General features: G+C 39.5%; 1 protein-coding gene across 4 annotated transcripts in view; it reads right to left on the bottom strand.

The window, feature by feature from the left end:
• Nucleotides 1-17,856, bottom strand: part of NAPG (NSF attachment protein gamma) — a 36,553-nt gene that overhangs the window by 15,978 nt on the left and 2,719 nt on the right. For all 4 annotated transcript variants that reach the window (XM_034642078.1, XM_034642077.1, XM_034642076.1 and 1 more), the window contains exons 2-11: nucleotides 16,125-16,192; nucleotides 14,074-14,158; nucleotides 13,321-13,338; nucleotides 12,644-12,674; nucleotides 9,536-9,645; nucleotides 9,361-9,427; nucleotides 9,005-9,075; nucleotides 3,493-3,571; nucleotides 1,631-1,710; nucleotides 973-1,102 (exon numbers count right to left, since the gene is read on the bottom strand). In XM_034642078.1, coding sequence (XP_034497969.1) covers nucleotides 973-1,102; nucleotides 1,631-1,710; nucleotides 3,493-3,571; nucleotides 9,005-9,075; nucleotides 9,361-9,427; nucleotides 9,536-9,645; nucleotides 12,644-12,674; nucleotides 13,321-13,338; nucleotides 14,074-14,158; nucleotides 16,125-16,192 — 739 coding nt within the window. The remainder of the gene's footprint in view (nucleotides 1-972; nucleotides 1,103-1,630; nucleotides 1,711-3,492; nucleotides 3,572-9,004; nucleotides 9,076-9,360; nucleotides 9,428-9,535; nucleotides 9,646-12,643; nucleotides 12,675-13,320; nucleotides 13,339-14,073; nucleotides 14,159-16,124; nucleotides 16,193-17,856) is intronic.

Below are 17,856 nucleotides of genomic sequence, written 5' to 3' on the forward strand. Positions count from 1 at the left end.
ATCAGCACTACCATTTAGATGGAAAAACAACCACAACAAAATTCAATAGTGCACGGCCATCCCATGGCTCGTGACCGTGACGTGACAGGTACACAACTGGTAAAAAGTATCAGTTATATGCCACACTTAGGAATTGGAGATAATCAGGACACACTTAGTTAAGTAACACTTGCAGTGCCTACAAAATAAAGATCTGCTGAGTAAATGACAAGAGCTAAGCTGGGGACAAATTCTTTAAAAATAATCAGACTTACAAAAAGCCTATGTAAGATTTTATCTGGGGGGAAAAAAAACGGATTCCTTCTACATACATCATTATAAAAAAAAAACCCCTGAAGGTCTCAAGCTGATCTGACACCAAATCGAATGAATAGGGGCTCAGAAATGTACTGAGAAGGGAAAGCCACAGTCACAGCTCATGTTCTGTATACAGCGCTGTGTGAGGCCCTTTCCCACATGCAGACCACTCTATTCTCACATGCAGCAGGACAGGCTGGCAAGACAGGGACCAGCCGCTCCATTCTTACAGCTGAGTTAACGGAGGCTTCCACAGTTCATGACTAACGTGAGTCACACAAGCAGCTGTCGCAGAAGTGGGCCTCCAACAAGCCTGTCTAATTACAAAGGCCACTACCTGATGATGAGCCTCTTTCAGACAGTGAACCCTAAAATACACTTCAACTAAGCAACCTACAGAGATGAAGCCGTAGTGGGAGAGGCTGAGAAATGAAGCTCAATTAAAAATACACATACAGTCAACACCATTAGATGGCTAGATAGACGGCTGCAAATCCCCATGACTGGCGTCTCAACAGTCTAAGCCTACAGTGAAGTTCAGTGCCAATGCCACATTCCTTTGTAGGCAGTGGCTGGAGGTAAAAAATAGAGGGGGAAATCTCACAAATCCATACGAGAAAAATCACCTCACTAGAAGCCTCCACCTGGCAAGAGGAAGGACAAAAGGCCACTTACATCATTGTCCATGTACTTGAAAAGCGGCGAGTTGCAGACCTCGGACACTTGGTCTTGGTCCTGTTGGTCATAGCCTTCAAGAAGCTGCTCCAGCGCGGCACAGTCTTCACTCCCGCTGAACCCTGGGATGCTACGGCAAGCACGAGTCACACAGCTCCACCTGCCCTGGGGCTTCTGCCTCCCGCCCCCCCGCAGATGTCTGCCAATAGCTGTGAACACGCGGCTAGCGGCCGGGGATGCTCGGGCATCCCAGAATGCACAGGACAACCCTGAGAACAAGGAATTAGGCAGCCCGAAATGTCAACAGCGCCCCGACTGGACCAGTCATTTTAACTACCTCCAACAAGAAATGGCCTTCCTGTAATGCAACCTGAGAACATGTCTTCACTCTTTTTTTGGTTCTTTTTTTCTCAGAAGACAAATGGAACAAAATCATTCTAGTCATTCATTCCCATTAAATCCCCAGGAGAAAAACACAGGGAAGATCACAACTTGTAAAGATCCTGCTGAAATGGTAGGCAAGTCTTCCTACCACTATGAAATTTATTAAAAACCAAAACTAGCTTCATGGCCAAGAAGAACTGTCTGAGCAGGGATCTTACACTGAGAAACAGAAATGTTAACACCGCAAGTCATGACAGGGCTGCCAACATCTTACCTGTAGCTCTCCCTGACACACCTCTCGGCAGCCACGTAGTCATTTCTGTGCAGATGAACTAGGACTTGGGCAATTGTTTTCTAGAACAAAAGAGGGGATTATGGTCCAAACTGACATCTATTTATTAGTAAAGTCAACTTCCTGACATCTGGAATTTAACTGTTAGAGTCTTGGTTTGCCTACAGACATTGGTAAATTCTTAGTAGCCGCCACAGGACACGCGCGGGAGAGTACCCTGCAGCAGGCAGCACATCCCAAACTCGACCACGCACACGAACCACTCTGGGGCCAGTTAAACGAAGACTGTGATTTGGGGGGTCTGAGGCAAGCCTGAGACTCTGCTCCCAGGTGGTCCCGACACTGCCCGTCTGAGGACCACACTGAACAACACAACTCAGCACACAACCACCACATACCGTAAAGAAAACGTCTCTAAACTCTCCGTATAGTGGAGTCCCATGACTCCACAACACTTTGGAATTCTTAAAGAAATACTAGGAAAAAGGTGAACAAATAATAACTTTATGTAATAAGAATACTATTTATAGGCCAAAAAGGCATTAATAAGATCTTATTGGCAAACAGCTCTTCCAAAAGTGTTCTTCCATCTTTTTTTTAATTTTTCAGATGACTTTTATCCCTCTGTCCTTAAGTTCACTCAATCTTTTATCATCTCCATCATCAGATTAAGTTCATCCAGTATTTTACTACAGACATTTGCCTTTTCTGTTCCAAAATACTCATTTAGTTCATTTTTAGTTTCTATTTAAAACAAAACAAAACAAAAACACAGTCCTTTTGTCCATTCATCTGTTTACCTTTGCACCTCATGGAATAGTTAAGATAGTGGCTTCAAAGCTGTGACCTGGTAATTTCCACATCTGGGTCTTCTCTGGGTTGGCACCAGTTGTCTTCTTTTGGGAACTGGTCCTATTTTCCTGACTTCCTATGTTGAGTGCTTTGGGACTGTATCCTGGACACTGGGTGCTCTGCTGAATAGACTCTCCTAGAATTCTCAGGAGAGTGTGGAGGTTTTCAGCAGGGACTCCAGTAGGCAGGCTCAGATGCATGTTCTGTCCACAAGGGTGGGCAGCAGCTCTAGTCTTCAGTGTCTCCGCCCACTGCCAGGACTCAGCCCCAAGCAAGAGCTCTGCCAGGGGGCTCTGAGTCCCGGGCAGTGATCAAATCACTGCAGCTCTCAAAGCCTATGCTCTGCGGCTCTGAGTCTGTCCGCCACTAACAGAGCTGGAGAGTAACTCCGGGACTCGTGTGGGCACCTGCTCACACCCACACTCAGGGGGATTCCCTTTCCCTCCTTCCTGGGTTTTTCCCCTTGCTCTCAGCTCACTGTCCTAGCTCCTCTGACCAAAGAGACTCAGCCTCTTGGGGTGTTTTATCTGCTGCACCACCATCACAGCTGCTGCTCCATGACTAGGGCTCACCCTCAGAACAAAGCCAGAGGAGAACAAGAGGAAGACAACGGGGCTGCTTTTCCCAGTCTCTCCAGTTAGAAACTTTGGATAGAGAGCCTCCTTGGGCGTTTTAGCTGCTGGAGCCTCTGCCGCCCAGCTCTGTGATTGGGGGTTTCTCTCAAGCAAGGCTGCAAGAGCGACAGGGAAACCCGCTCCCGTACTGGCTACTTCTCCAAGTGCTCACTCCTCCTGCTTTTACTTTTCTCAGAAGTTTGTCCAGAAGTTTTAAGTTGTAATCAGCAGGAAAGATAGGCAATAGTGGGCTTACTCCATCTTAGCCAAAATTATTTTTTAAAATATCCATGGAACGCAGTCTTACATACACAGTTACACCAATATGCAAAATTAACAAATGTGAAGCCAAAAAATAAGCACTTTTTAAAAACATACCTTATAACAAGTTGGATAATTCTCAATCTCCTTATAAATATTTTTTTCTTTCTGGATAGAAAGTGCTGCCTCATCAAACCTAAAGACAAAACAAAGAAATGTCACATAAGGCAGCTCTAAAAAATCTAAAGCAGAGATAACTCTTCTATTTGATACTACAGATTCTAGCAAAAAAAAGGAGGCATCAGGCATTTTTAGCAACTGCTCTACAACACAGTTTCCATGAGCTCTGCACATCCGGCTTATCTTTTAAACTCTTGATTTGCCCGTTCATGCATCAAGCAGACAGACAAAAAGCAGAACTTAAGGGTACGTCAAACGGAGCAGTTTAAGTCTGGTAAAGATCACCCATTAATGAGCATCTGCCGATTCAACACGCGGCTCTGCAAACTTCTGTGTGAAGTCTTAGAAAAGCCCTGATTTAATCACCCCAGAGTTCTTTCCTTCCACTAAAGCCATCCAGACACCCCAAGAGCGCTGCCTGCCTGCTGGAGAATTCCTTCCCCAACTCTGTCCTCACCGCCATATGCTCCACTGCTGCCTCTGAGCCAGAGAAAATGTCCTTCCTGCTCACCATTCACCTGTTTTGAAGAAGTCTCACCCATTTTCGTTTTCTTCCATCCCACTCAGGTGGCAGGAAGAAGAGGAAAGGCATCGCTAACCCTGCTCCCCCAATCCTCCAAAGCCCTCGCCCTTCCCTTTCCCCAGCCTCAAGCCCAGCACACCCTAAGCAGCAACTCACCTCTTCATACAGGTGTATCGTGCCCCTGTCCTGGGACTCTCTTCCTGGCATCCAACCTGTGTCTAAAGGAAGTGTGCAGACCTCACCCATCTCTCTCACCCCAAAAGCCAAAATGGCAAGCAGTCTGCACTGTTAGGATGCAGTGGGGGAAAAAGCTGTTTCATAACCCAAATTAAAATATAAAAATGTTATACTACACTTTTCTGTATGTTAACAATTATCTTTTAAAAAGATCTGTGCACATGGATGCGTGTATGCATGTGCACGTGCGTGCACACACAGACAGTATTGGCTTGGTTTAACTCATATGAATTAAACTGAATTTATGTGGGTCGTGCCCTGGTAACTCACTATCTCATACAATAAGGCTCATTGGAGAAATGCATTCTGGATTTCCAAAGATCAACTTGCTAAATTCTGGGAACAGAGCCAGTTTATAAACTGGGCATGGTAGCAGACTTCTTGTTCCCCAAGATTCTTGCTCCTCACATACACTCCTTGGATAGTCTCATCTTGAACGCGGGCACAACCTCTGAATATGAGGGAACTCGCTCTTGTGAGGATACTAATCAACTGACTTCAAGTGAGGCAGAGAGAATGTGTGGATGGGCCTGACCTAATCAATGAGCTCTTGAAAAGATCAGAGATTGAAAGTCAAGAGAGACGTGCTCTCACCAACCCTGAAGCAGCAGCAAACTACCATCTTATAAACCATCCAGAGGGCACATGTCAAAGAACTACAGCAGCTGAACTAGAACTCTACAGCTGAGAACTGCCCCTAGCCAATAGCTAAGAAGAAAACACGGGTGTGCCTCCTACAGCTGCAAAGAAAGGAATCCTGCCAACAACCAGCGAGCCTAGAATGAGATTGCAGTCATACTGGACAGCCTGGTGAGACTCTAAGCACAGGACCCAGCTATACTGGGCCTGGACTTCTAACCTGCAGATCTGTGAGACAGTAAGTGATATTGTTTTAAGCCACTAGGTTTGTGGTTATTTGTCATATAGAAAAGGAAATTAGTATGGGGGATTATATATATATCTGTATCATCTGTAATTAGAACCATGAATTTATTCCAGACTCCATTTTATAAAAAACATTACACCAGAACATTCGGTGACCGTAATATCCAGGTTACATCATTCTAGTAGAAATCTTAATGTTTTAAGTTTTTCACATATTTAACTATAAAGGCTGCATTCTTCTCACATGACTTACTTATTTCCTTGGCATAAAAACAGCATTTCCATGTGCTAACAGCTAGCTAGCAAAACAGCCATCTAAGAGAAATACTGTATATTTATATGTAATAAAAAAAATTGATCAACTTGGCTAAAAGTCCATGAAATTGACACATAAAGCCAACTGTTTTCAACTGTATCCAGGAAATTATTCATAATCTATTATAATGAAACCCAGAGGTAATTCTTAATACTCCTAACAAAATAAAATGCATTTGGTTTTGCTAAAAAAGAGAATCAATTGTTTTTATCTTCCTATAATTCAAAAATAAAAAAAAATGTAAGCCCCACAAAAATTATGTGGCTATGACAGGAAACTGTCATAGGACTTCACTCAACCCAGCTTTCAACAGTCATCTCCCTCACCTCCCTCAAAACTCCTCCTCTGGCACCAACTGCCTCCTGAAGTCCAGAACATATTTTTAACTACCTACAAAACTTTTCAGCCAATTCATCATGTTGCCAACTAAGCTTATCACCCCAATAAACCTAGGCATCACAACAGACAGGACAAAATTATGCAAGACAGAAACCTAGTGATTATGCTTAACTAGTACCTACTTCATATATACACACCCAGGCCTCCCTGAATTTAGAATGTAGTGACTGTCTCAGTCAACTGGTAAGAGTCTGAGAGCCTTAGAAGTAGACAGTCAGGTGGGGGTGGTCACAAGACAGAGAAGTCAGATTCTCCTCCTTGTTGGAAATCATGACAAAGCTCTGTAAAGCTCTGGATTGGTTCAATGAGTGCCAACCACATAGTGCTGCCAACCAGCTCAGCTGCCACAGAAATTCTCTGGAAGGCACAGGAATGGACATCTCCTTGTTAAGTCAGATCAACTGGAAAGGCCTTGTCAGGGAGGGAACAAGGGCCCTGGTGTGGGACTGATTCAAGGCCTCGCAGATGCAACCTAATTAACTCTGACTCACTTTTGAATTATGGCTCTCCAGAAATGGGGGAAGAGCAGGAGACTAATACGAACATATTAAATAGGTTATTTAATTTTGCTATACTAAGATATAGATTATTGTTAAGTTAGGATTAAATATTACTATAAAATTAAGCATATTATCTCAGTGTAACAAACATAAAATTTAAAATTCCATGCTATACCCTATTAGATGTTCTTATAAACATACAAAATTACTGTTTTCTTTTAGACAAATGGCAGCCCCAATTCAGATTATAATGAAAACATATATTCAAAATATTCAAATATCACATAAATTTCCCCAGCTATCTATTAATAAAAATCCTCCAGGTTTTTCTCACCCTGTACTACAAAAATTCATGATAGCACTACTGTGACAGCCGACTTTTAATTCTTTCATACTATCCACACCCAGTGGTAGTTTTCAAATATCAAATTCCTTAACACTCCTGAATAAATTTAAATCAATTTTTATATTGTTATACAACTTATTTCCATAAAATTTTTGTTCAAAACACTGCATGAAATACTATAATTTTTCAATGCATTTTTACTAAAAAGCTAGAAAAAAGCTATTAAACAAATTCATGAAGTAAATAAAAGATGCACCGGTTGCCCTAGATTTCTAAATGTCTACCTTTCCAGCATCTCTATACCACTCTCCACGACTGGGAAGAAAACCTGGTATTTGTTCTAGAAAAATGGTTTCTCATTACACACGTCACAACCCACCAGGAACTTCTGGGAATGATAGTGGTCACCACTCCACGGTGGAGCTTTCCAGAGGAACATGCCTATGTAAATGGAAAATGCTGCTCAGCTGCCCTCTTGGGGATGTCCTGGCCTCCTCCTCCCCCTACAACCCAGCTTTAGAAAATCTCAGTCTGGAAAACAGAAAGGGAATAGATACAAAAGCAGAAAGACCCTAGGGAAGCTGAAGCAGAGCCCATGCCTAAATGGGGCGGGGGGGGTGGACCTTACTTTCTGCCCCTACCTCCAATTTCTGCTTCTTAGGCCTTCAGTGGTTAAGAGCTCTTGGGCCCTAAGAAAGCACTGGGGGCCTTGGGGGAGGACCGTTAGGGGAGTGGATGAGAAAAGGAGGTCAAAGTATGCCTGAACATGCCCGTCCGCCCTAGAATGAGTACAGCCCAGGGCGCATTCCGTTTCTGTAAGTGCAAGGCCCTGCTCAAAGGGTCAGACTCTAGGTACTATCTTATAGTTCACCTCTTCTGCAACAACTGGGATCATCACCACAAACATCTCTGGTTCTGTACCCTTCCAGGGGGGAGCCTGGGTGGCGTCTGCCTTCGGCTCAGGTCTTGATCTCAGGGTCCTGGGATTGAGCCCCATGTTGGGCTCTGCTCAGCAGGAAGCCTGCTTCTCCCTCTCCTCCTCGCTCATTCTCTCGTTCGCTATCTCTGTCTCTCTCTCAAAAAAGAAGGAAGGAAGGAAGGAAGGAAAGAAGGAAGGAAGGAAGGAGAGAGAAAGGAAGAAAGAAAGAAACACTTTCAGGGACTAACCTGAACTTACTATACCACCATTTATAAGTTGAGAGCTGCCAGAGTTGTTTGGATTTCTAGGAAGCCAAGAGAATTAAGACAAATAAAGGTAATGACCCAAAGCTGATATGTATAAATTAAATTCTGCCTCATGGTTTAATATAAAAGTCCTAATTTAAAAACAAAATAAAAACACTACTCCATTTAGACCAACAAAAAAAACGAATCAGTAAAAGGTCTTATAAAGTAGTCTATCTCAATAACAACATGCAAGAGTTATTAATTTTATTCTTTATTCTGATGTTACTTTAAGCCTGTTTGAATTATATTTTAGAATCTGTAGTCTTCATGAAGACATTTAATTCAGTCTCAGAAAGGGGTCAATAGATTCTTTAGTCATTTGTTTTTTCGTTCCTTCACAAAATTATCTTACGTCTTTTCTGTCACTGGGGAACTAGGGGCAAATTTTAATGAAAAGATCTATCTTCAGACTTAAAGTTTTCTAAGTGTGTTTACCTTAAATACTACCAAACAACATCTTGGCAAAGAGAATTTTATTAGTGAGAGAAAATGTTTACTAAGCTTAAATGAAGGTAAAGTAAAATACAAAGGAAAAGCCAATAGGATTCTAGGTTTCTGGGGTCCAACTATTTATGCCTTAAGTCATATGTTTAAAGGGTGAAAAAATAAATACTAAACACCCTATTTAATGACAATATTTGGCGAGAACCTGTCAATTTTCATGGGTGAGAACTGAGGGTATTGTTACTTATGCCTATATAGCTATTTCTCCTCAAGAAAAACACCTAACCAAGTAACATATCAAGAAAACTGCTCTCATGCTGCTGAGCCGGGTTTTAACCAATAAAAGCACAATGCATGAAACATTTTGGCATCAGATTTAGAAAAATAGCAAATCTTTTGATATTTAATTCAATATTCCATCTTGTAGACATCACTCTTTCTACTAGGCAGGCTGGTGTGCCTATGGCTTATACCAAAAAGATTAACAAGCCATTCCCCAAATTACTTCACAGTTCCAAATGTGGACTGGAGGTTTACCCGGATACACAGGAACACAGTTTTGGAAATCTTACCTGCGTCCTCGTACCAGCAGTCTGGAGGCTTTTCCTAGTAATTCAACCGCCTGTCGTAAGCGTTCCTCATTCTGAAGGAATCAAAGGAAAGAGACTATTGGCTGCTTTAATCTAGGAATGTTTTTTTCCCTCCCAATAGTTATTTGATAAACAAGTAACAGCACTCGATCAAGGTGGCAGGGGGGAAATACCAAAGCTGTTAATTCATTTTATTAACTAATTAAAAAAAAAACACAGTTCAATTTTGAGCACAGAAAAATTTTAAAAAGCAGTCACTGCATTTCTCTATTTTCCTACGTGTTCTGAATCTAAACATTCTAAGTATACTTAAAGGAAAAAATCAAATTCAAACTTACTTCAAACACATTAGCTGTCTGTTGATATAACTGTACAGCCTTTTCTGGATCTACATTTTCTATAAGCCTATATTAGACAAGAAAATGGGACTTATATGAGAAATAGGAAACTTGTTTTTCAAAGGACTTTATTAAGACAAACAGCTTCCATGCAGAGAGCTGTGGCCACACTCACTTGCCGGCTCGCTCCAGGGCCATGGCTGCTGTGTCGGGGGTGCCATTCTCTAGGTACATCATGCTGGCTTTCTCAATCAGCTGAACGGCCTCGGGGAGTTTCTGCATCTCCTTCAGGCAAAGGATACAGCACAGATCAGTAAATCCATCAACTTAAATGCAGAATTAAAAATCTGAAATTCATTTTATTCCTAATTCATGAAAGTAGATGATTCAAAATGTTATACAACAAATGTATTTAAGACGAAATGCCTTCACATGGTTACTCTTCCCCATCAAACTTCATTTAGCCAAACTAAAAAGGTATCAGTTAATTTCTACACAGAGTTCATCACCACTTTAGAGTTTCAGAAAAACTCTATAAATGGTAGAATCCAAAACACTTGCTCTTAACTGTTTTCTAAGATTTATAAATTCTTTGAGCATTTACTGAGTCCCTACTACATATGAAGCTTATGCCAAACGCTGCGAACCGGCAGCTGAAGGGCTGTACCTCATTTCCAAGTGCATCTTCCTTCAGTACTTTTAAATTAGATTCTTTTACAAGGTTCTGTTCTACGGCTTCCTACTTTTAAAAAAGATCACAAGCTGTGGCATCAGCGGGCTCGAGTTCCCACATGGCAATAGTGGGTTGGGGCTGAGCAGCAGCTGTCCCGGGAGGCACGGTGCCTCCTGGCAGTGGCTGCGTTTCTCCCCACTCCTGGCTGCCCTCCACCCCCGGGCCTGCCTCCTGCACGCCAGTCACTCCCCACGCCCTGAGCTCATCTGAGTCTGCAGCCCTCTTCCAAGACGAGTGCCACCAACACATTAACTCTGTGTCATACTATGAAATCATAGGTCTCAGCACCTTATATCTATTATCTCCAAATCAAAACTCTTCTTAAAAAAGGAACAAAAGTCACTTAAAAGCTAGACATAAAGTTTACAGACATTATCTACTTAGGGTTGCCATCGTAGATCTTAAAGTAGGCTCCACGCTGACACCTCAAGGGTTGTTTTCAAGTCTGACTATCCAGTCCCTCACTGAATTGACAAATTCTTTAGGATACCAAACTTGCTGGTCTCATTCTTACTGATTTCCACATGTAACTTTTTTATTATTTAGCTATGGAGTAAAAGAGGATGGGCTGCCTTCTTAAAAGTTACACTATTTTATATTCTTCCCCATGTTCTTGTAACATGACAAAATCATCAAGAAGAAAATAAAAATATGCCTATTTTCAGTGGTTTGTGTGCCTTAGTCACCTTACCACTTCTGTGGAGCAAACAGGATACAAAATCTAATAGCTGTGAAATGCCAGAGCCAGAGGTTGCTCCAACAAGCGGTGTCCTACACTCTGCCTCCTACATTCTATCACTTCCTAAGCCTTGCTGGGGGATGAATGTGAAGGTCTGTATGACAATCTGATGGAAATCTGAACCCACAGAATTAACACTGGGCCACGTAGCTCAGGACCCCGAATGTTGCTGAGGACTATCCAAAGGCACTTAAATACAAGAGCATGCCAGAAAGCATATTCTCTTGTCTTTTCCCCTATCCACTAGATTTATTTTTCCTTCTTTCAAAGTACTGCCTTCAATTCCTCAAATTAAACAGATACTACAGCAACGGAAATTATGTCTAAATAATATCTCTTGATGAAGACTCAAGTCTTTAGCGCAGCTGCTGGAATATAAACTGAAGCTGAGGATTACATATTATAGTGTTCTAGCATTTTTGTACTTTAAAGGAATGTATCCTAATAATAGACACAAAGTACACCAAGACGACAAGAGCCATCTGGGAGCTTCCTAGCTCTCAGGGGGAATGGGAAAACAGGAGGTCAGGGCAGATACCTGGCTCCTTCGGCTATAAAGAAATTCTAGTTGCTAAGAAACTGTTGCTGATAACCTGATCTGCATCACCTAATATCAAGCTGGCTGCACGTTTTATCCAAAAAAGCTTTATTCCAATGGCTATGTAACAGTTTCTTATAAGGAAGCATCATAATTTATTTAAATATTTTATAATTAAAAATTTAGATAATTGCCATTTTTGTTAAGCAATATGCAATAAACATTTTTACACATAAATCTTTGCTATCTGTTTGTTTACAAGAGAGTCACAGAAATGAAATTCCTGGCTATGAAAATTCTTAAAACTGTTGAATACATTATAAAAGTAATTTTTTAAATGACAGAAAATCTGCATTAAAAAGTTAAATGTAAAGAGCAGGATAACATTATGCAGAGCATTTTCTCAATTTGTGCGTGTTTATATGTGAAAATGTACGTGCTTAGAAAAATAGAAGAAAAAAGCCCTAAATACATTACTAACATTTTTTGGTCTTTCCAGTTTCTACATGTTCTACAATGAGCATGTATTCACTTAAAAAAATCAGCAAGATTATAAAGTACAGAAATTTAAAAAAAAAACCCCGAGTTTTACTAAAGTGTGAGTTCTTAAAGCTTTATAATAAATAATTCAAACAGCTTTTACTACATTAGGGAACATAAAAATGGAAAGTAAATGTTTGATTTCAATTGCTACTTGGCATACTTTGAGAGTGAATGTCATAAACTGTCATAAAGTAACATGTTTTTCTTACCACAACAGGATATTAATTCCCAACCTGTTTTTAAGAGGCAGAAATATGAAAAATGGCTCAGGCACATGAGCCAAACTATTCCATTCAACAAGAATCAGAATTAAATAGCAATGGCTTAGGTCTAAGGTTCTCTTCAATGCCCACTTTTATAAAACAAGCAAAAATCTCTTCTTTCTATAACCCAATGGTAGTAAAAAATACATATACTTGTAAATTTTTACTACGTTAAAATGTCCTGAAGTTCTCAGAAGTAGGGAAATCTCTCACATAGCTTTTTGTCTAGCAACACTCTCCTGGTTATAAAGCTTAGTAACTTGTCTTTCAATACCTTCTCTTAAAACTCCCTATCTTAAGACACATACAATGTACCCTTGGGTCCAATTAGCATTACTTTGGATAAGAAATCTTAGCCCCTCTTGCCTTACAGCTAGGAGACTTCTCAACCTCCACACAAATTTACTTTAACACCTTGTAGTCATTAATTCATTTTACCTACAGAACGGCTGTGGCACATTACTGACCTTCAACATCATGCCAGCTTGTTCATAAGCTCTGCAAAGAGAATACAATTTCTCAGATGAGATGTTAATGAAATAACGGGGAGGAGAAACTTTCTACCACAGATAGAAGAAGCTATGTCAATTAAAACTGGCTCAGGCACTATATATTGCTTTAGGCTTTAATAACCCTTTTTTTTTCTTTTTCTTTTTGTGGGCAATATTGCCTTGGAAACAACAGACATCTGAGTTAAAGGGATTTTATTTTGCAGATGCAAAATTAAGTAAACTCAGAAAGGTTAAAGGACTTTCTGACAAATCTAAATCCAAGTTTTGAAACATGTAAATACTCTCCACAAAGGCAGGAGAAAGACCGTTTCTCTCCACAAGTACTACTGACTATCAAGAAAGAGAAAAAAAGATTCTAACTAACTTGTTTTTTCATAGGTTATTGAAGAAAACGGTCCTAAAGATATTTGGTGAGCTGAATGTAAACACCGTACATCTTAGTTAGGAGTGACTTAGTTTCTAAGGGTCAGGTAAAGACCAATACAAATGGAAATGATGATTTTATTTAAATCAATATAAAACAGTTCACTATTTATGGACTTATAACTTAGGAAAAATTTACTGACCTAAGGAAAAACAACATTTAAAACATAATCTCCAAATACATGAAAACATGGAAAATATTTACTTACTTGGCAGCATGAAAAAGGCTGAATGGATGCAACAAAGTCAAAATTAAGGAAAAAAACCAAATCAACAGTTTCTAGAGATCTACTATTTAAAAAACAATGTCAACTGCCCTAGTTGGTTCCAAAAGACAAATCTTAGAAACAGATGAAGCAATCATTTTATGCCTGTTGATGTCTCTCACAACTACATAATTCACAAAAACACTGACAAAATACGAGATTTTTAAGCTATTTCCACTGCCCATTAATCTGAAAAGTATCACTGCAATGCAAAGTTATTACTGCCATAATTTGAAAATGAGATAAAATAGACATTTTTTCACTAAGTTTTAAAATACCTCAGGAAAATTTATTTTTTAAACTACTTAAAAATCTTTTTTCAAATACCTAAGAAAGACTGTATTTTAAAAATATTTATTGAGCAGTTTATACATTTCTAATACCTGCAACTACTATTTCATTCTTCAGCACCTATGTATTTCCCTAACTTCATCCCAAGGAAAACCAGCATCAAGCAAATGCAGAAACAACAGAAATAAACTCTCAAATATAGCTCTGCAAAACAGTGTGAACCGTATGATTAAAAGTCTCTGTAAATGCTCCTTCGGAGTCTAAAAATACAGAAATTTTTCTAATCATCTTCTAATTTAATAGCATTGTAGTCCACATGTAGCAAATTTATAACAAAAGAAAATAATGAGTTTCCGTCCAAATCATCAAATTGTTGAATTTCTTTGTAAAGGTTGAAAAAGATACGCCCTGTTGTTCTCATGGGCGACAGCTTCTCTCAGGCAGGCATCTTTTGCTTGCTCAAACTGTTTGGCATTTTTAAAAGCAACAGCTGAAATAGAACAACAACAACAAAAAACAGACTTTCTAAATCCACTGTTAAAAATCTTCAAATGAATCATTACCAAAATCCACATCATGTGCGAAGCATTAGAAAATATCCTTATTTTAATCAAATACGTAAGAAGTTTTATAAAGCACTACTTTTTTCTAAAGAATTCTCTTACAATTTTTTTGATTACCGATAACTTAGAAGGACTTTCAAAAGTCTGGTGTTTTGTTTTGTTAAATTGTAGACTACTGGCAATAAATCAGTGCCACTTCCACTCAAAACCAAGTCTTTCTAACAGCAGCACCTAAGCTTTGAGAAACTAAGACGGTATCGGTAAAACCAATAAGCCCAAATAACAGGTCCTGTCACAAGACAGTACCTTACTTCTCCAGTTTTACATTCAATAATAAAAATAGTGCTTTAGTTACAGCTTATTCCAGCTTTCAAATTATTTAGAAACGGAAGACCAATAAACATATTCAACATTTGTACAATAAGCCCTCTTTTCGGCACAATCTTTAAATAAATGCCTAAAACATTAATAATGCATTTCTTTTAAATAAAGCTTTTATACTGTTTAGGTTTCTATGAAAATGACATCTCCACTTTCCAAAGAGCAAAAATATATTGCTCCCTGTTGTAAAAGTGTCATCATCAGAGCAAAACAATAAGGAGTGGCCCTAAAATAGGATCTTCCAGATTTTGGAAAACTTGCCAAGGGTTGTTTACAAATAAGTAAAAAAGGATACTGTAAAAAAAAAAAAATCTGTTAAAATCAAACTCTTAAAATTCTCTTTAATAAAATGTTGAAAATAAACAAACGAACTATTTTCATCCCTGGACTTCTATATTTTGCTTTTTAAAAAATTTATTTTAATGATTAAATATATTTTGCATAACCCCTTAAAGAATGATTTAATGGGAAAATAAGACCTGAAATATGTATTTATGAAAGCAGCTCGTGGTCTCAGATTCTTATAAAACAAACCGGTTATAAATTTCCGTCACAAGATTTGCAAAATGTTGTGCCCTCCAGTTACAAAAGTGTTCTTGCACAAGGTGGCCATAGAATCTACGTGAAATTTGAACTTCTAATAATTTTCCTTTTAAATATGACATAAATAATTTGCATAATTTGACAGAGAGAATTTAGTCAGGATTTAAATAAAAGTGCTAAAGACTCATTAGCTTTCTATTTACCTGATTTCTTTATTCTTTGGTGATATACTGAAACTAGTCTATCAAAAGCACATTACGTAGGTGGTCTCTATATTAGGCTAACAAATGTGATCTAAGCTATGGCTGAAACACAACTGCAAACGTGTTCAGAGTACTTCAAAAACTGCATTATGCTTGAATCCAAAATAATTGCGCATATGCTGAAAGCTACCATTCCACAATTAAATGCTAAATTTTTAGAAAGGTTCTTCTCTGTTGTATATTGCAGATCATTTTTATCTTATAGACAGATAAATCTATTCAAATATTTATACAGCCTAACACTTCACGAACATTTATCGGCGTATCTCAAAAGTGCAGTTCTTGAAAAAAAACACATGCCAAACACAGGATTTGCAGACCTGCTCAGAATAAGGCTAAATTAAAAAATAAAAAGTTAACAAAGAAAAAGCTTTATTCAATTACAGGTAATATAATAGAAGCATATGGCAAAAACTCCTGGAAATAGTATGCAATTGACTAAAGTTCAAGAATACTTGAACAATGCGAAAAACCTGCAAATATGTACTTCCAACCCTACCCACCTCTGCTGTCAGGAGAGAGCTGCAGGTCACTGGATCTTTAACTCAGCCCTCAACACATCTGAAAATAACAAGTGGAAAAAAGCAAGGGCTTGGGCACGTTTTTTTAACTATTAAAATCTCAGAGAATGCATTTAGTGTAAGTATTCTACCAAGGTGAACGTTAAGACTACATATTGGAGTCACAGGGCTATCATCACACATACCTGCTTTTCCATATTCAGAAGCAGCACTGTCATAATCTGGTTTCCATTTTAAAAAACCCGTTTTCAGGCTAAAATGAAAAGAAGACACATTTAACAGAGTTCCAACCACACTTATAAGTCAGAATCCCGCTTTAATGGCTCTGTAGGTGATTAACAAAAGACACTGGGCACAAAGTCCCCATCTCACCCGCCACCACCAAATTTATTTACAGTGAAATACAACCTTGCCATTTTCCCTCTCACTATCACAGATGTGGTTTTCTCCTTTTGAAATGTCTGTATAATAACGAAGTACAGAAGAAATTCTCAATGCATGGCCCCCAGACCAGCATTACCAGGAAATGTACTAGAAATGTAAACTTACCTCTCCCCCTCCCGCCGCCCCGACCTACAGAACCACAAACTCCGGCGTGACAGCAGCAATCAGAGTAGAACAAGCCCTGAGGTGCATTAAAGCTGGAGACCCTCTGAAGTACGGCATCAAGCAAGCAGCTGCATCTGTGAGACTGAAGCTCAGGAGAGGCTAGAGGTACTAAGGAGCCACTGGCATACGCCACACCAAGGGCCTAGTTAAGATCTGCCAGGGAGATCTTAGTGGCCACAAGACTACAGAATACAAACATTCAGAGCAACAACACAGGGAGTCAGCACACCAGGCTGAGAATTAGCCACCTGTGAACCGGAAGGACAGCCAGAAAGATGAGGCTGTTATGAAAACAACAGAATGTGCTTTCCAGGATCACTACTGGTTTCTCAGGTGCCAAAGCAAAGGACCATCAATTCTGAGTCCCTACCTTACTTGCCCTTTCTTCAATATTTTACTTTATTTCTTTTTAAAAATAATTTCAGACTTTCGGTTTAAAGTAACCCAGTGACTGTCAGACTTAGGTGTGCATAAGAATTTATTTAGCATAAGAATTGCTAAATAAATGCCATCTTAAACTCTGAATTTCAATTCAATTAGTGAACGCCTGCTTACAACTAACACCATTTAAGATGCTTCACAGGAGCACCTGAACTGAAAGACGGGGGAATCCCCAAGAGCCCTCAGAAATATGCCTTCGTTTTCTGACAGTCGTGTGAACTGCCCAGAAACCAGAATTTTTAAGCAACATTTTTTGCCAATTAACTGTATTTAACAGGGCGTCTGGGTGTGCTCAGTCGGTTAAGTGTCTGCCATCGGCTCAGGGCATGATTCCGGGGTCCTGGGATGGAGTCCAGCAGAGATCTCCCTGCTCAGTGGGGAGCCTGCCTCCACCTCTCCTACTTCCTCTGCTTGTGCTCTCTGTCTCTGCCAATCTTTAAAAAAAAAAAGAGTTAACATATGTGTTTGCAGATATACTAGGATCCAAACGCGAGCAATTTTTTAAGCTTACCAAGAATATTACACTTCAGAAAAATAAAATCCTTAAATTGCAGTCTGTCTAATCCACAAAACTGGGGAAGTACTGAAGTAAGACAAATTCTAATCCCCCACCCCTACCCTACAGGGTTCATTATATTCTGTATATTAACATAATTTCTTAAATCCCACCCAAAACACAATACAATTATTCAGTTGTCTAACATGCTACACATGGAAAGAACCAGAGATGTAAAAATATAGCAAATCATTCCCAGTCAACTAAACATCTCTAATAAGAAAGAGAGAAGGGGCTCCTGGGTGGCTCAGTTCTTAAGCGTCTGCCTTCGGCTCAGGTCATGATCCCGGCATTCTGGGATTGTGCCCCGC

The sequence above is a fragment of the Ailuropoda melanoleuca genome, chromosome 14 (genome assembly GCF_002007445.2).
Source record: "Ailuropoda melanoleuca isolate Jingjing chromosome 14, ASM200744v2, whole genome shotgun sequence".
NCBI lineage: Eukaryota > Metazoa > Chordata > Mammalia > Carnivora > Ursidae > Ailuropoda > Ailuropoda melanoleuca.